The 18216-nt window shown below is 43.5% G+C and overlaps 1 protein-coding gene and 2 pseudogenes across 1 annotated transcript; all 3 read right to left on the minus strand.

The window, feature by feature from the left end:
- Nucleotides 1-10791: 10791 nt before the first annotated feature.
- On the minus strand, nucleotides 10792-11873 carry LOC134808861 (leucine-rich repeat-containing protein 37A3-like; annotated as a pseudogene).
- Nucleotides 11874-11966: 93 nt separating this feature from the next.
- On the minus strand, nucleotides 11967-13342 carry LOC134808862 (leucine-rich repeat-containing protein 37A3-like; the record flags this gene model as incomplete). Its single annotated transcript, XM_063798630.1, has 1 exon — nucleotides 11967-13342. A coding segment is annotated over one exon (1155 nt), but the record flags the coding sequence as incomplete, so codon positions are not given.
- A 1726-nt stretch (nucleotides 13343-15068) lies between these two features.
- LOC468230 (leucine-rich repeat-containing protein 37B-like) lies at nucleotides 15069-15768 on the minus strand (annotated as a pseudogene).
- Nucleotides 15769-18216: the final 2448 nt, after the last annotated feature.

An 18216-nucleotide genomic window follows, 5' to 3' on the forward strand; every position in this document is an offset into this window, starting at 1 on the left:
ACAAAACAGTGAATGCTCAGTAAATACTTATGTTAAGTGATCTTTATTTCTGTAGGACAGGATTTCACAACTTCAGGGCCATCGACATTTTGGACTATATAATTCTTTGCCGTGGGGGTTTGTCCTGTACCTCGTAGGATATTTAGCAGCATTCCTGGCCTCTGCCCACCAGATGCCAGGAGGACACCACAGTTGTGACAACCAAAACTGTCTCCAGACATTGCCAAGTGTCACCTGGGTGCAAAATCACACTGGTTGAGAACCACTGCTCTCTGATGATTTACTATGATCTGTGTAGTAATTCTTACACTAATCTTTCCTAGAGACAAAGAGGATTTGCTATATAATTTTAGTAACTTTCTACTTTTAAAATTTTAATCATATTTCAAAATGAATAGCAAAGAGGTTTATCATTAAGTTTTATTAAAGTTCTAAATGTAATCGAGTTATATTTGTAATTTACATAAACTGCAAAAATGGTAGTGGTTCAAATGTATGTCTTTCAATAGGCTGTATTTTATTGCAGGATAAATCTCTAGGAAAAGTAAAAGGAAAATATTGCCTTGATTAGTTATTAGATGTCAAATTAGTAGGAATAAATAGGAAGAGTTTAGAGTAACATTGAATACATGGTTTTCGTCTAAACTCTAAATCTTTAGACTTGTATTTGAACTTCCCAGAGTCCCTAACCCTGCCAGTACCTCTCCTAGAGTCTCACCTTCATAGTTTTAATAAATAAAATATACAACTATAGATCTTGATAGACTTTGGAATTAATTTTTCCTGAGAGCAGTAGACTTGATTAGATGATCTTTTGTAGTCTCATCAAATCCTAGATTGTAAGCTCAAAGTTTTTATCCTTATATATAGTTTCTGATATTAAAAGGAATAGTCTCACCTTCCTAGTTTAGGTCTGTTTTCCTAAGCCAGTTCAATATCAGAAGAAATAAAAGACATCCTTTCACATCATTTGAAAGGAAGTTACCCCTTTAACTAATACATAACTTTGAACTAATTCAAATCATATTAATATAATTAATTTCTGTCATATTAATATAAATTCTTTTTTGGTTTCATATTGCTTTAATATTCCATGAAAGCAATTTCTTCACTTATACAGTGATGGGGCAACAAAACAACATGGAACTGGATTTTTATTTTTCAAATAAAAACGGGTGTAGTCAACACCCATTCTTGACTCCAGTTAACTCTTACTTCCATTGATTCCAGCTTGTCAGCTTGGCCCTCCCTCTTTACCTGGATGGTGTAACGTCATCTGGCTGATGTCTCCATCTCTAGTCTCTCCCTTCCTAAACCATCCTGCACACAGTCATCAGATAAACTCTCCAGAAGTGGCTTGCAAAGACCAGCATCTCCTAGGAAATTACTGAAGATACAAATTTTTGGTCCCACTCTAGACCAACTGAATCAGTAACTGCGAGGGTAGAGTGCAGAACTGAGTTCTAACGCGACCTCCCAGTGATTGTGATGCAGCTCTATCTCACAGCACTGCTGTGATAACACTGGTCCGTATGATGGCTCCTTAGCTTGACATTCAAAGCCCTAGAAGATCGGGCTCCAATTTCCTACTCTCCCTCCTAGTACTCTACAGGTACTCATGGTATTCCTCAAATACTTTCCTGTGTTTTGCCCTTCTCCCATTTTCCTTTTGCAAGTTTAGAATCTTTTCCCCAACATGTTTGTCTGATGTGACGCAGCAGCCCTTCAAAGTCCTATTCAAATGGCATTGTTCTAGTAACATCTTCCTGGGTCCAAATTGAAGTCGATCTCCTCTCTTCTATGCTCCAGAAACAATGTATCCCTCCTAGTGCCCACATCCATTTCTTCTTTTGAATGTACTTATTTTTCATCCCATTTCTTCTGAGCATAAACTCCTTGAAAGCATGGACTAGCTCTTGCTCATCTGTGTTGCCCACCATGTTTAAAACTGACACATGGAAATAAAGTGAACTCACATATTTATAAAATAAATGAATAGCTGGGGCAGTGAGTAGAAGGAAAATGACTATTTTAAAGGAAATATAGTTTTATTACTTCATGGCCTCTGTAGCGCTTTGGCATCCACCTGAGGGTCTTTACACCCACTTTCCTTAAGCCTTCTACATTTGAAAGAATCTGTTTGCGGAAAAGCATCACTAATGAGCTTAATGAGGATTAATGACATATACACCTCTAAACCATGGGCAAAGGATAAAAATCCAGCTTTCATAGCAATGAACATAGTATCTTCTTATCTCTAAACAGACAGAAATACTATGCAGGTATCCCTTCCTTGGTAACAGGGCTGAGGACATAGTTATTTTGTAATTAGTGAAGAGTTAGGGGCATTTCTGATATGCTTACTTACTATAAACACTCTAGCTCTACCACTTAACCATCATTTTAAACATCTGTTTTAATATAACAATTCCTGAAGTGAAATCCTTAATACCAGGCTATTCTTTTGGTAGCTTAATATTCTTGATAATATTATTTACATAATTCAGCTGCTTATTATTTAATATGTAAATGTTAATTTAATTTAGATTAAATTATCAAAAAATTCTGGATTAATGATATTCAAATGAATGTAGGTGGTCTATATTTTCTTCTCCTTTAGGCAACAATCTGAAGTTAACTTTAATTCCTTTCATTCTACTAAAGCAACTTTTTCAAATCTTTCTTTTCTCTTTTTTTTTTTTGACGGAGTCTTGCTCTGTCGCCTAGGCTGGAGTGCAGTGGCATGATCCTGCAACCTCCGCCTCCTGGGTTCAAGAGATTCTCCTGCTTCAGCCTCCCGAGTAGCTGGGATTACAGGCGTCTGCCACCATGCCTGGCTAATTTTTGTATTTTTAGTAGAGACAGGGTTTCACCATGTTGGCCAGGCTGGTCTCAAACTCCTGACCTCAGGTGATCCTCCCGCCTCGACCTCCCAAACTGCTGAAATTACAGGCGTGAGCCACCGTGCCCGGACCCAAATCTTTTTTGGGAAGGTCAGATGGTAAATATTTTAGGCTTTGTGGGCCGCATGTGGTCTCTGTTGCATATTTCTCTTTGTTTCTTTTCTTTTTCTTTCCCAGTCCTTTAAAAGTGTAAAAACCATTCTTAACTTAATGGGCTATTTAAAAACAGACTGTAGATTAGATTTGATCTATTGGTTGTAGACTGAATATAGGAAGATGAGATGTGAACACTTTTTATAAAACAAGGTTCATATGGGTGTCAATCACTGCTCAGATCTTATTACCATGTGAAATTCTTTTCTGTCTGTATTCTGTCTATATAATTAAAAAATTGAAAATGCGTAGAAGGTATTAATGCTAGAGATGGGCTGAGACCCTATACAAACTTACAGAATTGCAGAATTGTATTGCTGAAAGAAATCTTAGAGATTATCTAATTTGAACCCCTATTCATTTTACAGATAATATGACTAAAAACTAATAAATATGATTAACTAACTAACTTACAAATACTGGAGGGATAGCAGGCCCTTCAAATGAATCCCTATGTAATTCAGTCAAATAATTTTCATTGAGAATTCTGGAAAATGAAAAAGTTATTTTCTAGATCAAAATGCAAACTACAACTATTTGCTACACAGGACTAACTCCTACATGTGGAGGAAATCTGGGTCATGATAATTTCAAGATGGTGGTATCTGTTCTGCTTTCATTAAAAGCTTTTCTTACATTTTCCTTTTTGTGTCCATCTGTCTCCACCACCACCACCACCACCACATACACACACACACACACACACACACACAAGCACACCCCTACCCACTCTTCCCACCAAATTGTATATTTAACGCCTCCTCTCTAGATCACAAAGTCCCTGTTAGAATCCAACTCTGGGTGGCACCAAGATCAGCAGAACTTCCATTTCCTCCTCTCTTTTCCCAAACCTTGTTGTAAAAGCCCCACATGGAACTATGTCAGGGCTGCAAGTGAAGCCATTTGACGTTTTTCTCCCATTAAAAATATTTGAGAACTACAATGTGCATAAAGTGCACATAACATAAATGTTGTTTTTATTTTATTTTATTATTTCTGAGATGGGGTCTCACTCTGTTGTCCAGACTAGTCTCAAACTCCTGGGCTCAAGTGATCCCCCTGTCTCAGCCTCCCAAAGTGTTGCAATTACAGATGTGAGCCACTGCACCTGGCCAAATATTCAGTTTAATAATTATAAAGCAGATACCCATATAATATCATTACGAAAGATCATTGCTAGCATCCCAGAAGCCCCAGGTGTGCCCCTTTCCAATCACAACCCCCTCTCTAACCCTTATAGATATCCACTATCCTGACTTTCGTTATAATTTTCTTGCTTTTAAAATGTAGCTCTGGCCTGGCACAGTGGCTCACACCTGTAATCCCAGCACTTTGGGAGGCCAAGGCGGGTGAATCACCTGAGGTCAGGAGTTCAAGACCAGTCTGGCCAACATGGTGAAACCCCATCTCTACTAAAAATACAAAAATTGGCTGGGCATGGTGGTGGGCGCCTATAATTCCAGCTACTTGGGAGGCTGAGATGGGAGAATTGCTTGAACCCAGGAGGCAGCGATTACTGTGAGCCGAGTTTACGCCACTGTCCTCCAGGCTGGGCGACAAGAACAAAACTGCATCTCAAAAAATAAAATAAAATAAAATAAAATAAAATAAAATAAAATAAAATAAAATAAAACAAAATAAAATAAAATAGTAAAGTAAAATGTAGTTCTGGCTGGGCACAGTGGCTCACACTTGTAATCACAGCACTTTGGGAAGCCAAGGTAGGAGGATTGCTTGAGCCCAGAAGTTCGAGACCAGTCTGAGCAATACAGCAGGACCTCATCTCTAGACAAATTTTAAAATTAGCTGGGCATGTTGGTGCACACCTGTAGTTCTAGCTACTGGAGAGGCTCAGATGGGAGGATCGCTTGAGCATGGAAGGTCCAGGCTGCAGTGAGCTGCATTTGCACCACTGCAGACCCTGTCTCAAAAATAAATAAAATAAAATAAAATAAAATAAAATAAAATAAAATAAAATGTCGTTTTACCTATTATATGTCAGTCATAAACAACATATTTTAGTTTTGCCTACTTGAACATTATATAAATGAAATCATATTACACATATTATTTTCTGTATCACTTCTTTCACTCAATAATCTGTTTGGACATTTAAGATGTATGTTGCTGAGATTGATTCATTTCAAGGCCTGTGTTGTGCTTCCAATAAGGTAGTCACTAGCTATATTTGGCTACTGTTAGTGACTAGTGTGACTGAGGAACTGAATCTTTAATATATTCATTTTAATTATTTTTAAATTTAAAAGCTGATACTCAATGTAGTCATTAGAAAATTTATGTTTGCAACAACTTGGGTATATGATGCTACTTTTTCAACTGCAAATTTTACAAAATCTAAATATAGACTAAGGTGTTTTGTTTGTTTGTTTGTTTTGAGACAAGGTTTCACTCTGTTGCCCAGGCTAGAGAGCAGTAGCACAATCACTGCGTACTGCAGCCTCGACCTCCCAGGCTCAAGTGATCCTCCCACCTCTGCCTCCCTAGTAGCTGGGACTATAAGCACACACCATCATGCCTGGCTAATATTTTTAATTTTTTGTAGAGATGTGGTTTCATTGTGTTGCCAGGCTAGTCTTGAACCACTGGGTTCAAGTGATCCTCCTGCCTATGCCTCCCAAAATGCTGGGATTACAGGCATGAGCTACCTAACATCCAGCCAGGTTAAGTATTTTTATTATTATTATTTACTTTTCTCCCTAGACTGCTGAGCAGAACAGATTAAGGTTTTTTTTTTAATAAAAATTTAGCAACCAAATTAAGACTTCGAAGACTTAGTATGGAAAAAAGAATGTAAACTCCCCAATTAATTTTTATACTAACAACATGTAGAAATGATACCCCTTTGGATATTTTGAAGACTTAGTATGAAAATAGAATATCTCATTAATAACATATATAATGACTGCATGTTGAAATGAAAATATTTTGGATATAATATATTAACATGTTTCACCTGTTTCTTTTTTAGTTTTATTTTTTAAGTGACTACCAGAAAAGTTAAGATTATGTATGTGGCTTGCATTATGTTTCTAATGAATAATAGAAGTATTAATAATCCTTCTATTCAGTATTACACACACATAATACTTTTAATAAGTATTAATAATACTTCTATTACTATATAAAGTATTAACATACTTCTATTATTATATAATAGAATAATAGAGTATTCCATTATATGATTCTACTGCAATATATTGATTCATCTACTGGGTATGGATACTGAGATATTTCTAGTTTTTAGTTATTACAAAGAATGCTGCTTTGAACATTCTTATACTTGTATCCTGATAGTACTCTTGCCTGAGTTTCTCTAGGATATAATAAGGGTACAAAATTGTTTTCCTAAGAAGTGGTATTTCAAGTGGCAGATTGAAAACATGCCAAGTCTCTACCCATCCAACCTCTAGCAAATCTCTAAAAATCATAGAACAGAAATAATTTAAAAATCCACAAACTTAGCTCAAAATGTGGAAGCATCTCTACAAATGATCCCCTGTCAGAAATGCCCAGGAACTACCTACAAGTTATTGGTTGGGACAGTGGAGTGGGAGAAGCCAGAGGCACATCAACCACATATCTTTCTTCCTTGGGCCAGGCAGCAAAGAGTGTCTTCCTCCAGGCAGGAACAATTGGTGTTAGAAAGGGGGCAGGGTCCTGGAGCCCTGGAGGAAGGGTGTACACTCCCTTACTAGCCATCTCCCACACCTTCTTGTTATCAGGAGACTCCATCTGGAACACAAGCCGCAGAATCCCATCTCTCCTCTAGAGCTAGAAAACAGAATTGTCTGGTTCTAGCATTTTTTTTTCTTACCAATAAGATATCACACTAAGGGTGAGGGAAACTATTTTAAAGTGGTCATAACTCCTCTTCTTAGATGACTATGATTGTCATGTGTTTTATTTTTAATTTAGAGCTCGTGTATAACTTGTCTATGTAAGTTGAACTAATAATGTGACACACAAACTGTTGTAAAAAATGCCAGTTACTGCCCGGGGGTGGCGGCTAACGTCTATAATCCCAGCACTTTGGGAGGCCGAGGTGGGCGGATCACCTCAGGTCAGGAGTTCAAGACCAGCCCGGCCAACAAGGCGAAACCCCATCTCTAAAAATAAAAAAAAATTAGCGGGGCATGGTGGTGCGCACCTGTAGTCCCAGCTACCCGGGAGGCTGAGGCATGAGAATCGCTTGAACCCGGGCAGTGGCAGTTGCAGTGAGCCAAGATGGCGCTATTGCACTCCAGCCTGGGCGGCAGAGCGAGACTCTGTCTCAATTAAAAAAAAAAAAAAAAAAAAAGCCAGTTACTTTGAATGTGAGCATTTTTTCCAAAATCATTTATGTGTCGAATTCCTTCTATAAATCAATGCGAAAATGATTTTAAAAATTCAACGAGATCATGAACAAAGGACAGAAAACTCAGAGAAGAAACACAAATGTTCAATAAACACATAAAAACATTTCATTAAATTCATAAGTAATCAGAAAAATTTAAATTTAGATGGGATACCTTTTATTCATCCATAACATCAACAAAAAGTTGGAGAATAGCCAGTGGTGAAAAGGTGTGGGGAAATGAATGCTGTCATACTCTGCTGACGATAGTGTAAGTAGGCACAACATTTTTGACGGCAATTAAAATTTCATATCTACATAGGCTTCACTCCAACAATTCCATTTCTAGATATCTATTCTACAGAAATACTTGCCCATGTTCACAAAGAAGCATGGATTTCATTGCAGCAATGCATGTAACAAGAAAACTAGACATAATCTAAACATCCATCAATGGGGGAACTATTAAATAAACTATGATACATCCATACTATGGAATATTATGCAGGAGTTTAAATGAATGGGGTAACCCTCTAAGTAATGGGAAGGAAGGAAATCTAAGACACATCATGAAGTGAAAGAATCAAGTTGCAAGATGTTACCATTTATGTAAAGAAAAAAGATTTTTAAAACCACACAACAAATCTATTTTGCTTTATGTAAATATGTATGTAGGCAAATGGGAAAAAGTCTGGAAGGTTATATACTAAACACAGAGTGTTACCTCAGGGATGAGGGAGTAGGACACAAGGAAGATTTTTGTTATAGCTGTTATTTCATTTTTATACATTAAGAATATAATCATGGGCTGGGAGTGGTGGCTCTTGCCTGTAATCCCAGCACTTTGGGAGGCCAAGGTGGGAGGATCACTTGAGCCCAGGAGTTTGAGACCAGCCTAAGCAACATAGGGAGACCCTGTCTCTACAAAAAATAAAAAATTAGGTGGGAGTGGTGGCATGCACCTGTGGTTCCAGCTACTTGGGAGGCTGAGATGGGAGGATCACTTGAGCCTGGGAGGTGGAGGCTGCAGTGAGTCGTGATTGCACCACTGCATTCCAGCCTGGGGAACAGAGTAAGATCCTGTCTCCGAAAAAAAAAAAAAAAGAAAAAAGAAAAAGAAAAAAAATACCCATGTATTATTTGCATAATAAAAATAAATTTAAATTGACTCTTATTTTAAAGAGAGCCTACCAAATTTAATTTTAAAATTACCACACGATTGCAATCAACAGAGGTTCATTTGGGGTATGGAGGGGAAACATGTTTTCTCAGAGGTACCGACCTCAAAATTCTGTACCAAGAAGGATCTTACAATGCAGTTAGTTTTTTGTCATATTTGGAGAGAATATACTCACAGTTTCTCAGTCCAACTGTATGCTTTCCATACATCTTCACCAATGTAAGAAATATAGTTTCCTTGGAAATTTCTGTGAAGAAACACAGTTCATATCCTTGAATAGGTAGGAAAAGAATGAACAGGATAAGTAAAAGAATCATGGCAACCTTGTGGGGGATATTCAGAAAGAGAGAATAACACCTGCTTTCTCATTTCCGGAGCTATCAGCTTCCCAGTTTGCACAATTAATCAAGAAATAATGTGGGACCACTGGCACAAATGAGGCATCTCCCGGAAGCTTAACTTCCTATCCATCCCATCTCTTAGACAGATAATGCCGGTTAATTACTTTGAATGTAAGGACTTTATCCAAAATCACTTATGTGTCTAAACTAACTCCTTCTACAAATCAAAAATGGTAAATACCTCAACAGAAAAATGGGCAAAAGCTTATTATTATCAACAAATAAGAAGAAAGAAACCCTATGCCGGATAACACCAAAGCTTTGGCCCAGTGCCCTCAGTTGAAACATCCTAGGCTTTTTTCTTTTCACTCCTATCACAACCAATCTGATTTAGCCCCTTCACACTTTACTCCTAGATTTTGCTAGACCTTTCTATTTTGTCTCCCTGAATTAAGCTTTCCCCTCTAGGGCATTCTACATATGGATTCTAAAATAATCCTTTGCATGTCTACACTTGAACATTATGCAAAAAATAAAATAATCCTCCCTGTTTTAATCATTTAATCTCTCTTGGTTGGAAACTTTCAATGGCTTTCCATATCTCACTGTGTAACTTTTAAACTCCCATACCTGATAATCAAGGTTTTACATAATCATTTCTTCATCGCTCCCTCGCCTGATTCTTTGCAGCCAGATTGGTCTACTAAATTCTCATCATATCTGTAGCCATGCCTTTGCCTAGATTGTACTCCCATTTTTTTCCCTATTTAACAAATTATAGCTACTTTTTAACCCCCACGTAAAGTTTTAGCTTATCCATGTAGCTTTCTCTGACCTCCAAATCTCAAGATCACAGATTTTGGTGAATTCTAGCACCGATGGTCTGCATTATCTTTTAGTACTTAATTATATATACCTCCCTTTTTATGCCTATTCTCTTTCTTCCCTCCTACCATTTTCATGTTCTAGGGACAGTAGCATACTTGGCTCTGGGTTGGACACAAAATGAGTGCTACATATAGAAAGCCAGGGACAAAGATGGGTTCTGGACATAACTCAAAGACTGAGTAATCATGTTCACAGCCAACCCTCCTGCATATGCTAGGCACTGATGAAGTGTTTCATATATTCACTCACCTAAATTTCACAACAATCCTATGAAATGGTAACTAGCATAATCCCCAGTTTAAAGATGAGGAAATTAAGTCACAGAGCAGAATAACTTGCTCAGGGTCACCAAGCTAATAAATGACAGCCCTGGGTTCAAACCCAGGCAGCCTGGCTCTAGAATCAACTCTTAACCATTTAGAGCATCATCACTGAGATGGGGAGAGGGACAGGCTGCTGTGAAGAGGGTGAAGCGAAAATGGGAGGAGAGCAGCAGTTAAGCAATGATGCGATGGGGCTAAATGAAAATGGATAAGAAAACAAGTAAGAGCAATCACAAGTAAAAGACTGGAGAAGGGGCCTAATAGTAAAGGAGAACGACGAGAAAGAAGAGATTACCGGCAGAGGTGAAAGCAGAAAGTTAGTTGTCAGTATAGCTTGGGGAGATAAAGAAGGCCCAGGAAGGCCTCCAGGAAAAGGCTGCCATGTGAGGCAGGACACAGAAGACAATGGAGGAAAGGTGATTCTTACAAGATGGTGAAGGTGCCATTGTAGGTGTTGGGCTCTGGCACAGGCACTCAGCGGAGCCTCTGCTTTGGGCTGAGATCAATACACAACAGCGTCTCATCTCCGCAGGTACAGAGATCACATATGTTGGTGCTTGTGGAGGCCTTCTGTTCCTCTGGTGCAGTTAAAGCCTTATTTTGGGCGTAATTTTCAGACTGCACCAATGAATCCTGAGTAGGTTCTAGTTCAGTAGGTGGACCTGTGACTTCAGTCAGGTTTCGATGCTGAGTCTGAACCTGGTCTGGACGTGGAGCTATAGTCTTCTCCAGGGCTGTAGAATATCCAATCTCTGTAGTGGGTTCTGGAGTGATGGCAAGCCCCAGGTCTGGAGACTGAGTTGAGGTCTCCTCCGTGGTTGGAGACGGTTTAACATCTATAGTAGGTTCTATAGTTATGGTAAGCTCCAGGTCCAGAGGTTGAACTGTGACTTGAGTCAGGTTTGAATGCTGAGCCTGACCCTTGTCTGGCGGTGGAAGTGTCACCTCAAGGTGCTCTGGAGGAGGAGCTGTAGTCATCAGGGCTGTAGACGGTTCAACCTTTGTAATGGATTCTGGAGTGATGGTAAGCCCCAGATCCAAAGGTTGAACTGTGACTCTGGGTGATGTTGGATGCTGAGCTTGATCCTGGCCTCGTGTTGGCATGGACATCTCATAATACACAGGAGGTTGAGCTACAACCTCCTTACGTAGCTCTGGAGGCTGAGTTGGGGTCTTCTGCATGGTTGGAAAAGGTTCAACCTCCATAGTGGATTCTGGAGTTAAGGTAAGTTCCAGATCCAAAGGTTGAACTGTGACTTGAGTCAGGTTTCAATGGTGAGTCTGAACCTGGTCTGGATGTGGAAGTGTCACTTTAGGGTGCTTGGGAGGAATCTTCTTCAGGGGTGTAGAATGTTCAACCTCTGTAGTGGGTTCTGGAGTGATGGTAAGTCCCAGGTCCAAAGGTTGAGCTGTAACGCTGGGTGACATTGGATGCTGAGCTTGATCCTGACCTGGTGTTGGAACTGTTACCTCTTGATATGCTGGAGGTTGGGGTACAACTTCCTTAGGAGGCTAAATTGGGGTCTCCTGAATGGTTGGAGAAAGTTCAACCTCTGTCGTGGATTCTGGAGTGATGGTAAGCCCCAGGCCCAAAGGCTGAACTGTGACACTGGGCAGTGTTGAATGCTGAGCTTGATCCTGACCTGGTGTTGGAATTGTCACCTCATAATGAGCTGGAGGTTGAGCTGCAACCTCTGTAGATGTCTCTGGAAGCTGAGTTGAGTTCTTCATGGTTGGAGGAAAAAAACATGGTTGCGGAGTTGTGGTAAGTTCCAGGTGCAAAGGTTGAACTATGACCTGTTAGGTTTGTGTGCTGAGCCTGAACCTGGTCAGGAGGTGGAAGCATCACCTCAGGGTGTTTTGGAGGAGCTGTAGTCTTCCTTGGGGTTGTAGAATACTCAGCCTCCATAGTGGATTTTGGAGTGACGGTAAGTCCCAGGTCTAAAGGTTGAAATGTGACACTGGGTGATACTGGAATCTGGGCTTGGTCCTGGCCTGCTATTGGAATTGTCATCTCATGCACTGGAGGTTGAGCTGCAACCTCCTTAGGTGACTCTGGATGCTGAGCTGGGACCAGCTGCTGGCTTGAAGGTTCTACCTCCATAGGGGGCTCTGGAGTCTGAACTGTGGCCTCCTGCTGGATTGGAGAAGGTTCTGCCTCCACAGGGGGCTCTGGAGTCTGAGCTGGAACCCCCTGCTGAGTTAAGAGATGGTTCCACTTCCTGAGGGAGCTCTGGAGGTGAAGATGGGGCCATCTGCTGGGTCTGAGAGGGTTCTATGACCACAGGGGCCTCTGAGGACTGAGCAGGGCCTGCCTGCTGAACTGGAGAGGATTCTACCTCTTTAGGTGGCTCTAAAAGCTGAGTTGGGGTCTGCTGTAGGACTGGAGATGGTTCGACCTTCTCAGCTGGCTCTGATGGCTGAGCTGGTATCTCCTGCTGTGGTGGAGGACTGACCTCTTCAGTGGACTTTGGAGGATGACCTGAGGCTTGCTGCTGGGTTGCAGATGGTTCAACCTCCTTAGGGGGCTCTGGTGGCTCAGCTGGGAACTCTTGCTGGACTGGAGAAGGTTCTACCTCCTTAGGGGGATCTGGAGTCTGAGGTTGGGCCTCTTGCTGGGCTGGAGAAGACTCAGCCTCCTCAGGGGTCTGTGGATGCTCAGCTGCAGCTTCCTGCTGGGTTGGAGAGGGGTTCTCATTATTAACAGGTTCTGGAGATTGAACTGAAGTCTCCTGTTGACCTGCTAAAGGTCCAGCATCTTCTGATGACTCTGGACGCAGAGGTGCACCGCCATGCTGGGTGGCAGAAGGTTCTACATCATTCCCTGGCCCTGAGAGCTGAGCTGTAGCCTCCTGGTGGATTGGAGAACTTCCCACCTCTGCAGTAGGCTCTGTTGCTATAGTGAGCTGCATGTCTGGAGGCCTAATAGTGACATTGGGCAAATCTGAATGCTGAGCTTGACGGTGACCTGGAGGTGAAACTGTCACTTCATGATGTTCTGGAGGCTGAGCTGGGGCCTTCTGCTGGGCTGGAGAAGATTCAGCCTTCCCAGAAGAAATAGAAGGCTGAGCTGGCTGCTCCTGCTCACCGGGGGAACGTTCAGTTTCCACAGGAGGACCTGGAGGCTCAGTTGGGGCCTCCTCCTGGCTCGCAGAAGGTTCCACTCCTCTGAAGGCTGAGCTGGGGCCTCCTGCTGGGCTTTGGAAGATTCAGTCTCCTTGGTAGGCTCTGAAGTTATGGTAACCTCCACATCGACAGGTTTAACTGTAACGTTGGACAAGTCAAAAGGAACTTGATCCTCACCTGGAGGGTGAATGGTCACCTCATGATTCAGTGGAGTTTGAGCTCCACTCTCCATAGAAGACTCTGGAAGTTGAGTTGGAGCCTCTTGCTGGGCCTCAGAATGTTCAACCTCCCAGGAAACACAGAAGGCTGAGCTGGCTGCTCCTGCTCACTGGGGGAAGGTGCACACTCCATAGGAGGACCTGGAGGCTCAGCTGGGGCCTCCTCCTGGGTTGCAGAAGCTTCCACCTCCTCTGGAGGCTGGGTTGGGATCTCCTGCTGGGATGGAGAAGATTCTGCCTCCTTGGTAGGTTCTGAAGTTATGGTAATCTCCACATCCGCAGGTTTCACTGTAACGCTGTAATGCTGGGCAAGTTATAATGAGCTTGATCCTCACCTGGAGGGTGAACTGTCACCTCATGCTTTGATGGAGTTTGAGCTGCACTCTCTGTAGAGGACTCTGGAGGCTGAGCTGGGGCCTCCTGCTGGGTCTCAGAAGGTTCAACCCCCCCACCCCCCACAGGAAACTCAGAAGGCTGAGCTGGTTGCTCCTGCTCACTGGGGGAAAGTTCAGCCTCCACAAGAGGACCTGGAGGCTCAGCTGGGGTCCCTTGCTGGTTGCAGAGGGTTTCGTCTCCTCAGGGCGCTCTGGTGTCTGAGCTGGGGCCTCTAATTGGGTTGAGGAAGAGCCCACCTCTTCGGCGCGCTCTGGAGGCTGAGCAGAGGCCTGTTCCTGGCTTGACATAAGTTCCTTCTGGCTCTGGAGTTAGCGCAAGCTCCACATCCACAGGTTTGACTGTGACACTGCGCAAGTGTGAGTGCTGAGCTTCACTCCAACTTTTCAATGGAACATTTACCTCATGATGTATCAATGGCAGAGCTACAATCTCTTCAGAGGCAGGTAGTTGCTGTGCTGGGGCCTCCTGCTCTGTTGAAGAAGAGGGGACCCCCTCAAGGCAGAGCTGGGGCCTCCTGCTGGGTTGAAGGTTCTGCCTCTTCAGTGAGCTGTGGAAGCTGCTCTGGGGCTTCTTCCTGGAATGAAGAGGACTAGATCTCTTCAAGGGTCTCTGGATTTTGAGTTTCAGGCTCTACATGGAATTGAGAAAGTCCAACTCTCTCAGGGGGCCCTGGAGGCTCATCTGAGTTCATCTGGAGTTCTGGAGGCAGGCTGCCGGGATACACTGTATCCATACTTGAATCTAAATACTCATCCTGCAAAGTTTGTTTCTGACACTGAGGTTTTGATACAAATAGGTGTGGAGTTCCACACAACAACCTTAGCAAGCTTCAGATACTTAGCTAGATCTTTGTTCAGGTTCTTGGGCAAAACAGTAAACTTGGTTGCTTTTGAATTCTATCTTATTTATTTTATTTTGTTTTTAAATTTATTTTATATTTATTTATTTATTTATTTTTCTTGAGATGGAATCTTGCTTTGTCACCCAGACTGGAGTGCGGTGGCACGATCTCGGCTCACTGCAACCTCCACCTCCCGGGTTCAAGCGATTCTCCTGCCTCAGCCTCCCGAGTAACTGCAGGCGCGTGCCACCAAGTCCTGCTAATTTTTTGTATTTTTAGTAGAGACGGAGTTTCACCGTGTTATCCAGGATGGTCTCTATCTCCTGACCTCGTGATCCGCCCGCCTCAGCCTCCCAAAGTACTGGGATTATGTGAGCCACCGCGCCCGGCCTGAATTCTGACTATCTAGAGGTGGAACAAGTAAAGTATTTAATTTGCCTGATGATCTGCAGCCTGATCTAGATCTGCAGTATGAACCTTACTTTTGAGGCGAGGAGGCCGAGCAAGGGTCTGTTTCTGATCCCAGTCCAGCACTGAGACCCCCTCTGGGAGCCTTTCTTGCCAAGTCAGCTTGTCATTCAGGTCCTGGTGTGCAGCCGCTAACTGCTCTGGCCCCGGGGCCAGCTCTCCAGCTGAATCTGTGTCCAGGAATGGAACCAAAGTCTCGGTCAAAGTCTCAGTCGATTCCTGAGGCGGAGCTGACATCTGGGAGGAAGCAGAGGACCCCAGGTAATCAAAGTCCCCGGGGTCTGCCGGTGGGGGCGGGGGTCGGGGGTAAGCGCAAAGGGAGATTCGGGTGGGAGACTGGGGGAGCGGGAAAACCAGGGCTCAGTCGGCCCCAGAGGGTCGGAAGTCGGCTGGAGCGGGTCCTGGACCCACTCCAGAGGCTGAGCCTCCTGGACTAGTAGCCACAGTAGTTGCCAACCTGAGGAGGGGCCGTGGGACCCAGAGGCGCAGCTGGGACATGACAGGCGCTGGCGCCGCGCCCTGAGCCGGAGCCATTCTGGCAGCCCCGAGACGCTTGCGCCCCTGACAACCGCGCGCCCCGCCCCGTCCTTTATGACACCTGTATTTACACCGCCTTTATTAGGCTCGGGTCCAGATCCGCTCCGCGATCTTATCCCACAATCCCATCCAAATCCCACTTCCTGTCCCACCCCACCCCCGAACACCCCTCCCCTCCCCTTAGCGAGGAAAGATTTGGGATCCTGTTTGAAGGGAATTCTAAAAGGTCTGTGTTCAAGCAGCCCAGCACTCTTTACTCCTGGGTGGTGGGGGGAGACTAACCCCTTTCCTGTGTCCACAACTGTAGTAATACTCTAACCGTCCTCAGTTCTGCTCTCCAAACTTCAAATAAGGGGTCAGAGACATGGGTCAAGACTTCAGGAAAAGCCCCAGAAATACCCTGCACTCAAAAGCAGTTTCAGAGTTTCACATTTTCCTGAGAATGAAACAAATTATCCTCCAAATTCTGCTGCTTGTTTTGAATTATGTTTACACTGGTTATGTTACCAGTGAGTTTTTATCTCCACATACTTGAATTAAACCGTGTAGTTCTTCTTTACATCTGACACCTACAATCTCTTCACTGGGTCTGTACTTCACAGCTATTTTACCACTTTCTGAAATAAAGTTAGCAAGGATCAATTCAGAATCTTTTTCGTTCTAAAACTTCCTGCACAGGCCGGGCGCGGTGGCTCATGCCTATAATCCCAGCACTTTGGGTGGCCGAGGCAGGCAGATCACCTGAGGTCGGGAGTTCGAGACTACCCTGACCAACATGGAGAAACCCCGTCTCTACTAAAAATGCAAAAAATTAGCCGGGCGTGGTGGTGTGTGCCTGTAATTCCAGCTACTGGGGAGGCTGAGGTAGGAGAATCGCTTGATCCTGGGAGGCTGAGGTTGCAGTGAGCCGAGATCGCACCAATGCACTCCAGCCTGGGCAACAAGAGTGAAACTCCATCTAAAAAAAAAAAATCCTGCGTATAATGGTAGTACCCCATGATGAGACATTTTTTTTTTTTTTTTTTGAGACGGAGTCTCGCTCTGTCACCCAAGGCTGGAGTGCAGTGGCGCGGGCTAGGCTCACTGCAACCTTCTAATGTGAAGTGTCTACTAGCCCAGTGGTCTCTATTCCATCTTTGAACTTACTTTGATTCCCACCTGATGCCTTACCATTTCATCTTCTGGTTTCTAAAAGCAGAAAATAAGAGCATTTTTCTGAAAGTTTCCTCATCTCCTCATCTCACACTTGTTTTCCTTCCTTCCTTCCTTCCTTCCTTCCTTCCTTCCTTCCTTCCTTTCCTTCCTTCCTTCTTTTTATAGGGGCTCACTCTGTTACCCAGGCTAGAGTTCAGTGGCACTATTATAGCTCACTGCTGCCTGGAATTCCTGGGCTCAAGTGATCCTCCTGCCTGAGCCTCCAGAGTAGCTGGGACTACAGGTACACACCACTGTGCCTGGGTAATTTTTTTTTTTAAGACATGGTCTCGCTTTGTTGCCCAGGCTGGTCTCAAACTCCTGGCTTCAAGTGATCCTCCTGCCTTGGCCTCCCAAAGTGCTGAGATTACAGGTGTGAGTCCCCATGTCCGGGCTCACACCTCAGTTTGTTTTGTTTTGTTTTGTTTTGTTTTTTGTTTGTTTGTTTTGAGACGGAGTCTCGCTCTGTCACCAGGGCTGGGGCTGGAGTGCAGTGGCGCGATCTCGGCTCACTGCAAGCTCTGTCTCCTGGGTTCACGCCATTCTCCTGCCTGCCTCAGCTGGGACTACAGGTGCCTGCCACCACGCCTGGCTAATTTTTTGTATTTTTAGTAGAGATGGGGTTTCACAGTGTTAGCTAGGATGGTCTCGATCTCCTGACCTCGTGATCCACCTGCCTCGGCCTCCCAAAGTGCTTGGATTACAGGCGTGAGCCACCACACCCAGCCCTCAGTTTTGAACATATGTATAAAATATTAACTGTGTTTGGTTCAAAGGACTTTATGATCTTACAGATAGGAACTAAGGAATAATAACATAAGAAATACAAAACTGTGGAAACGAAAATGTTCAATCATAATATGATTAAATGGTGGCCAGGCGTGGTGGTTCACGCCTGTAATCCTAGCACTTTTCGAGGCCGAGGCAGGCAGATCACCTGAGGTCAGGAGTTCAAGACCAGCCTGGTCAACGTGGTGAAACCTTATCTCTCCTAATAATACAAAAATTTGCCAGGCGTGGTGGCCCACGCCTATAATCCCAGCTACTTGGGAGGCTGAAGCATGAGAATTGCTTGAACCCGGGAGGCGGAGGTCGCAGTGAGTCAAGATCGCGCCACTGCACTCCAGCCTGAGTGACAGAGTGAAACTGTATCTCAAAAATAATAATAATAATATGATTAAATTCTAAGACATAATAAGGTGGGGGTCAAAGTAAGTTCAAATCTGGAATAGAGACCACTGGGCTGGTAGACACTTCACATTAGAAGCAAGGGCCAGGTGTCTACTCCCTGAGA

This window comes from Pan troglodytes, chromosome 19, assembly GCF_028858775.2.
Source record: "Pan troglodytes isolate AG18354 chromosome 19, NHGRI_mPanTro3-v2.0_pri, whole genome shotgun sequence".
Classification (NCBI taxonomy): domain Eukaryota; kingdom Metazoa; phylum Chordata; class Mammalia; order Primates; family Hominidae; genus Pan; species Pan troglodytes.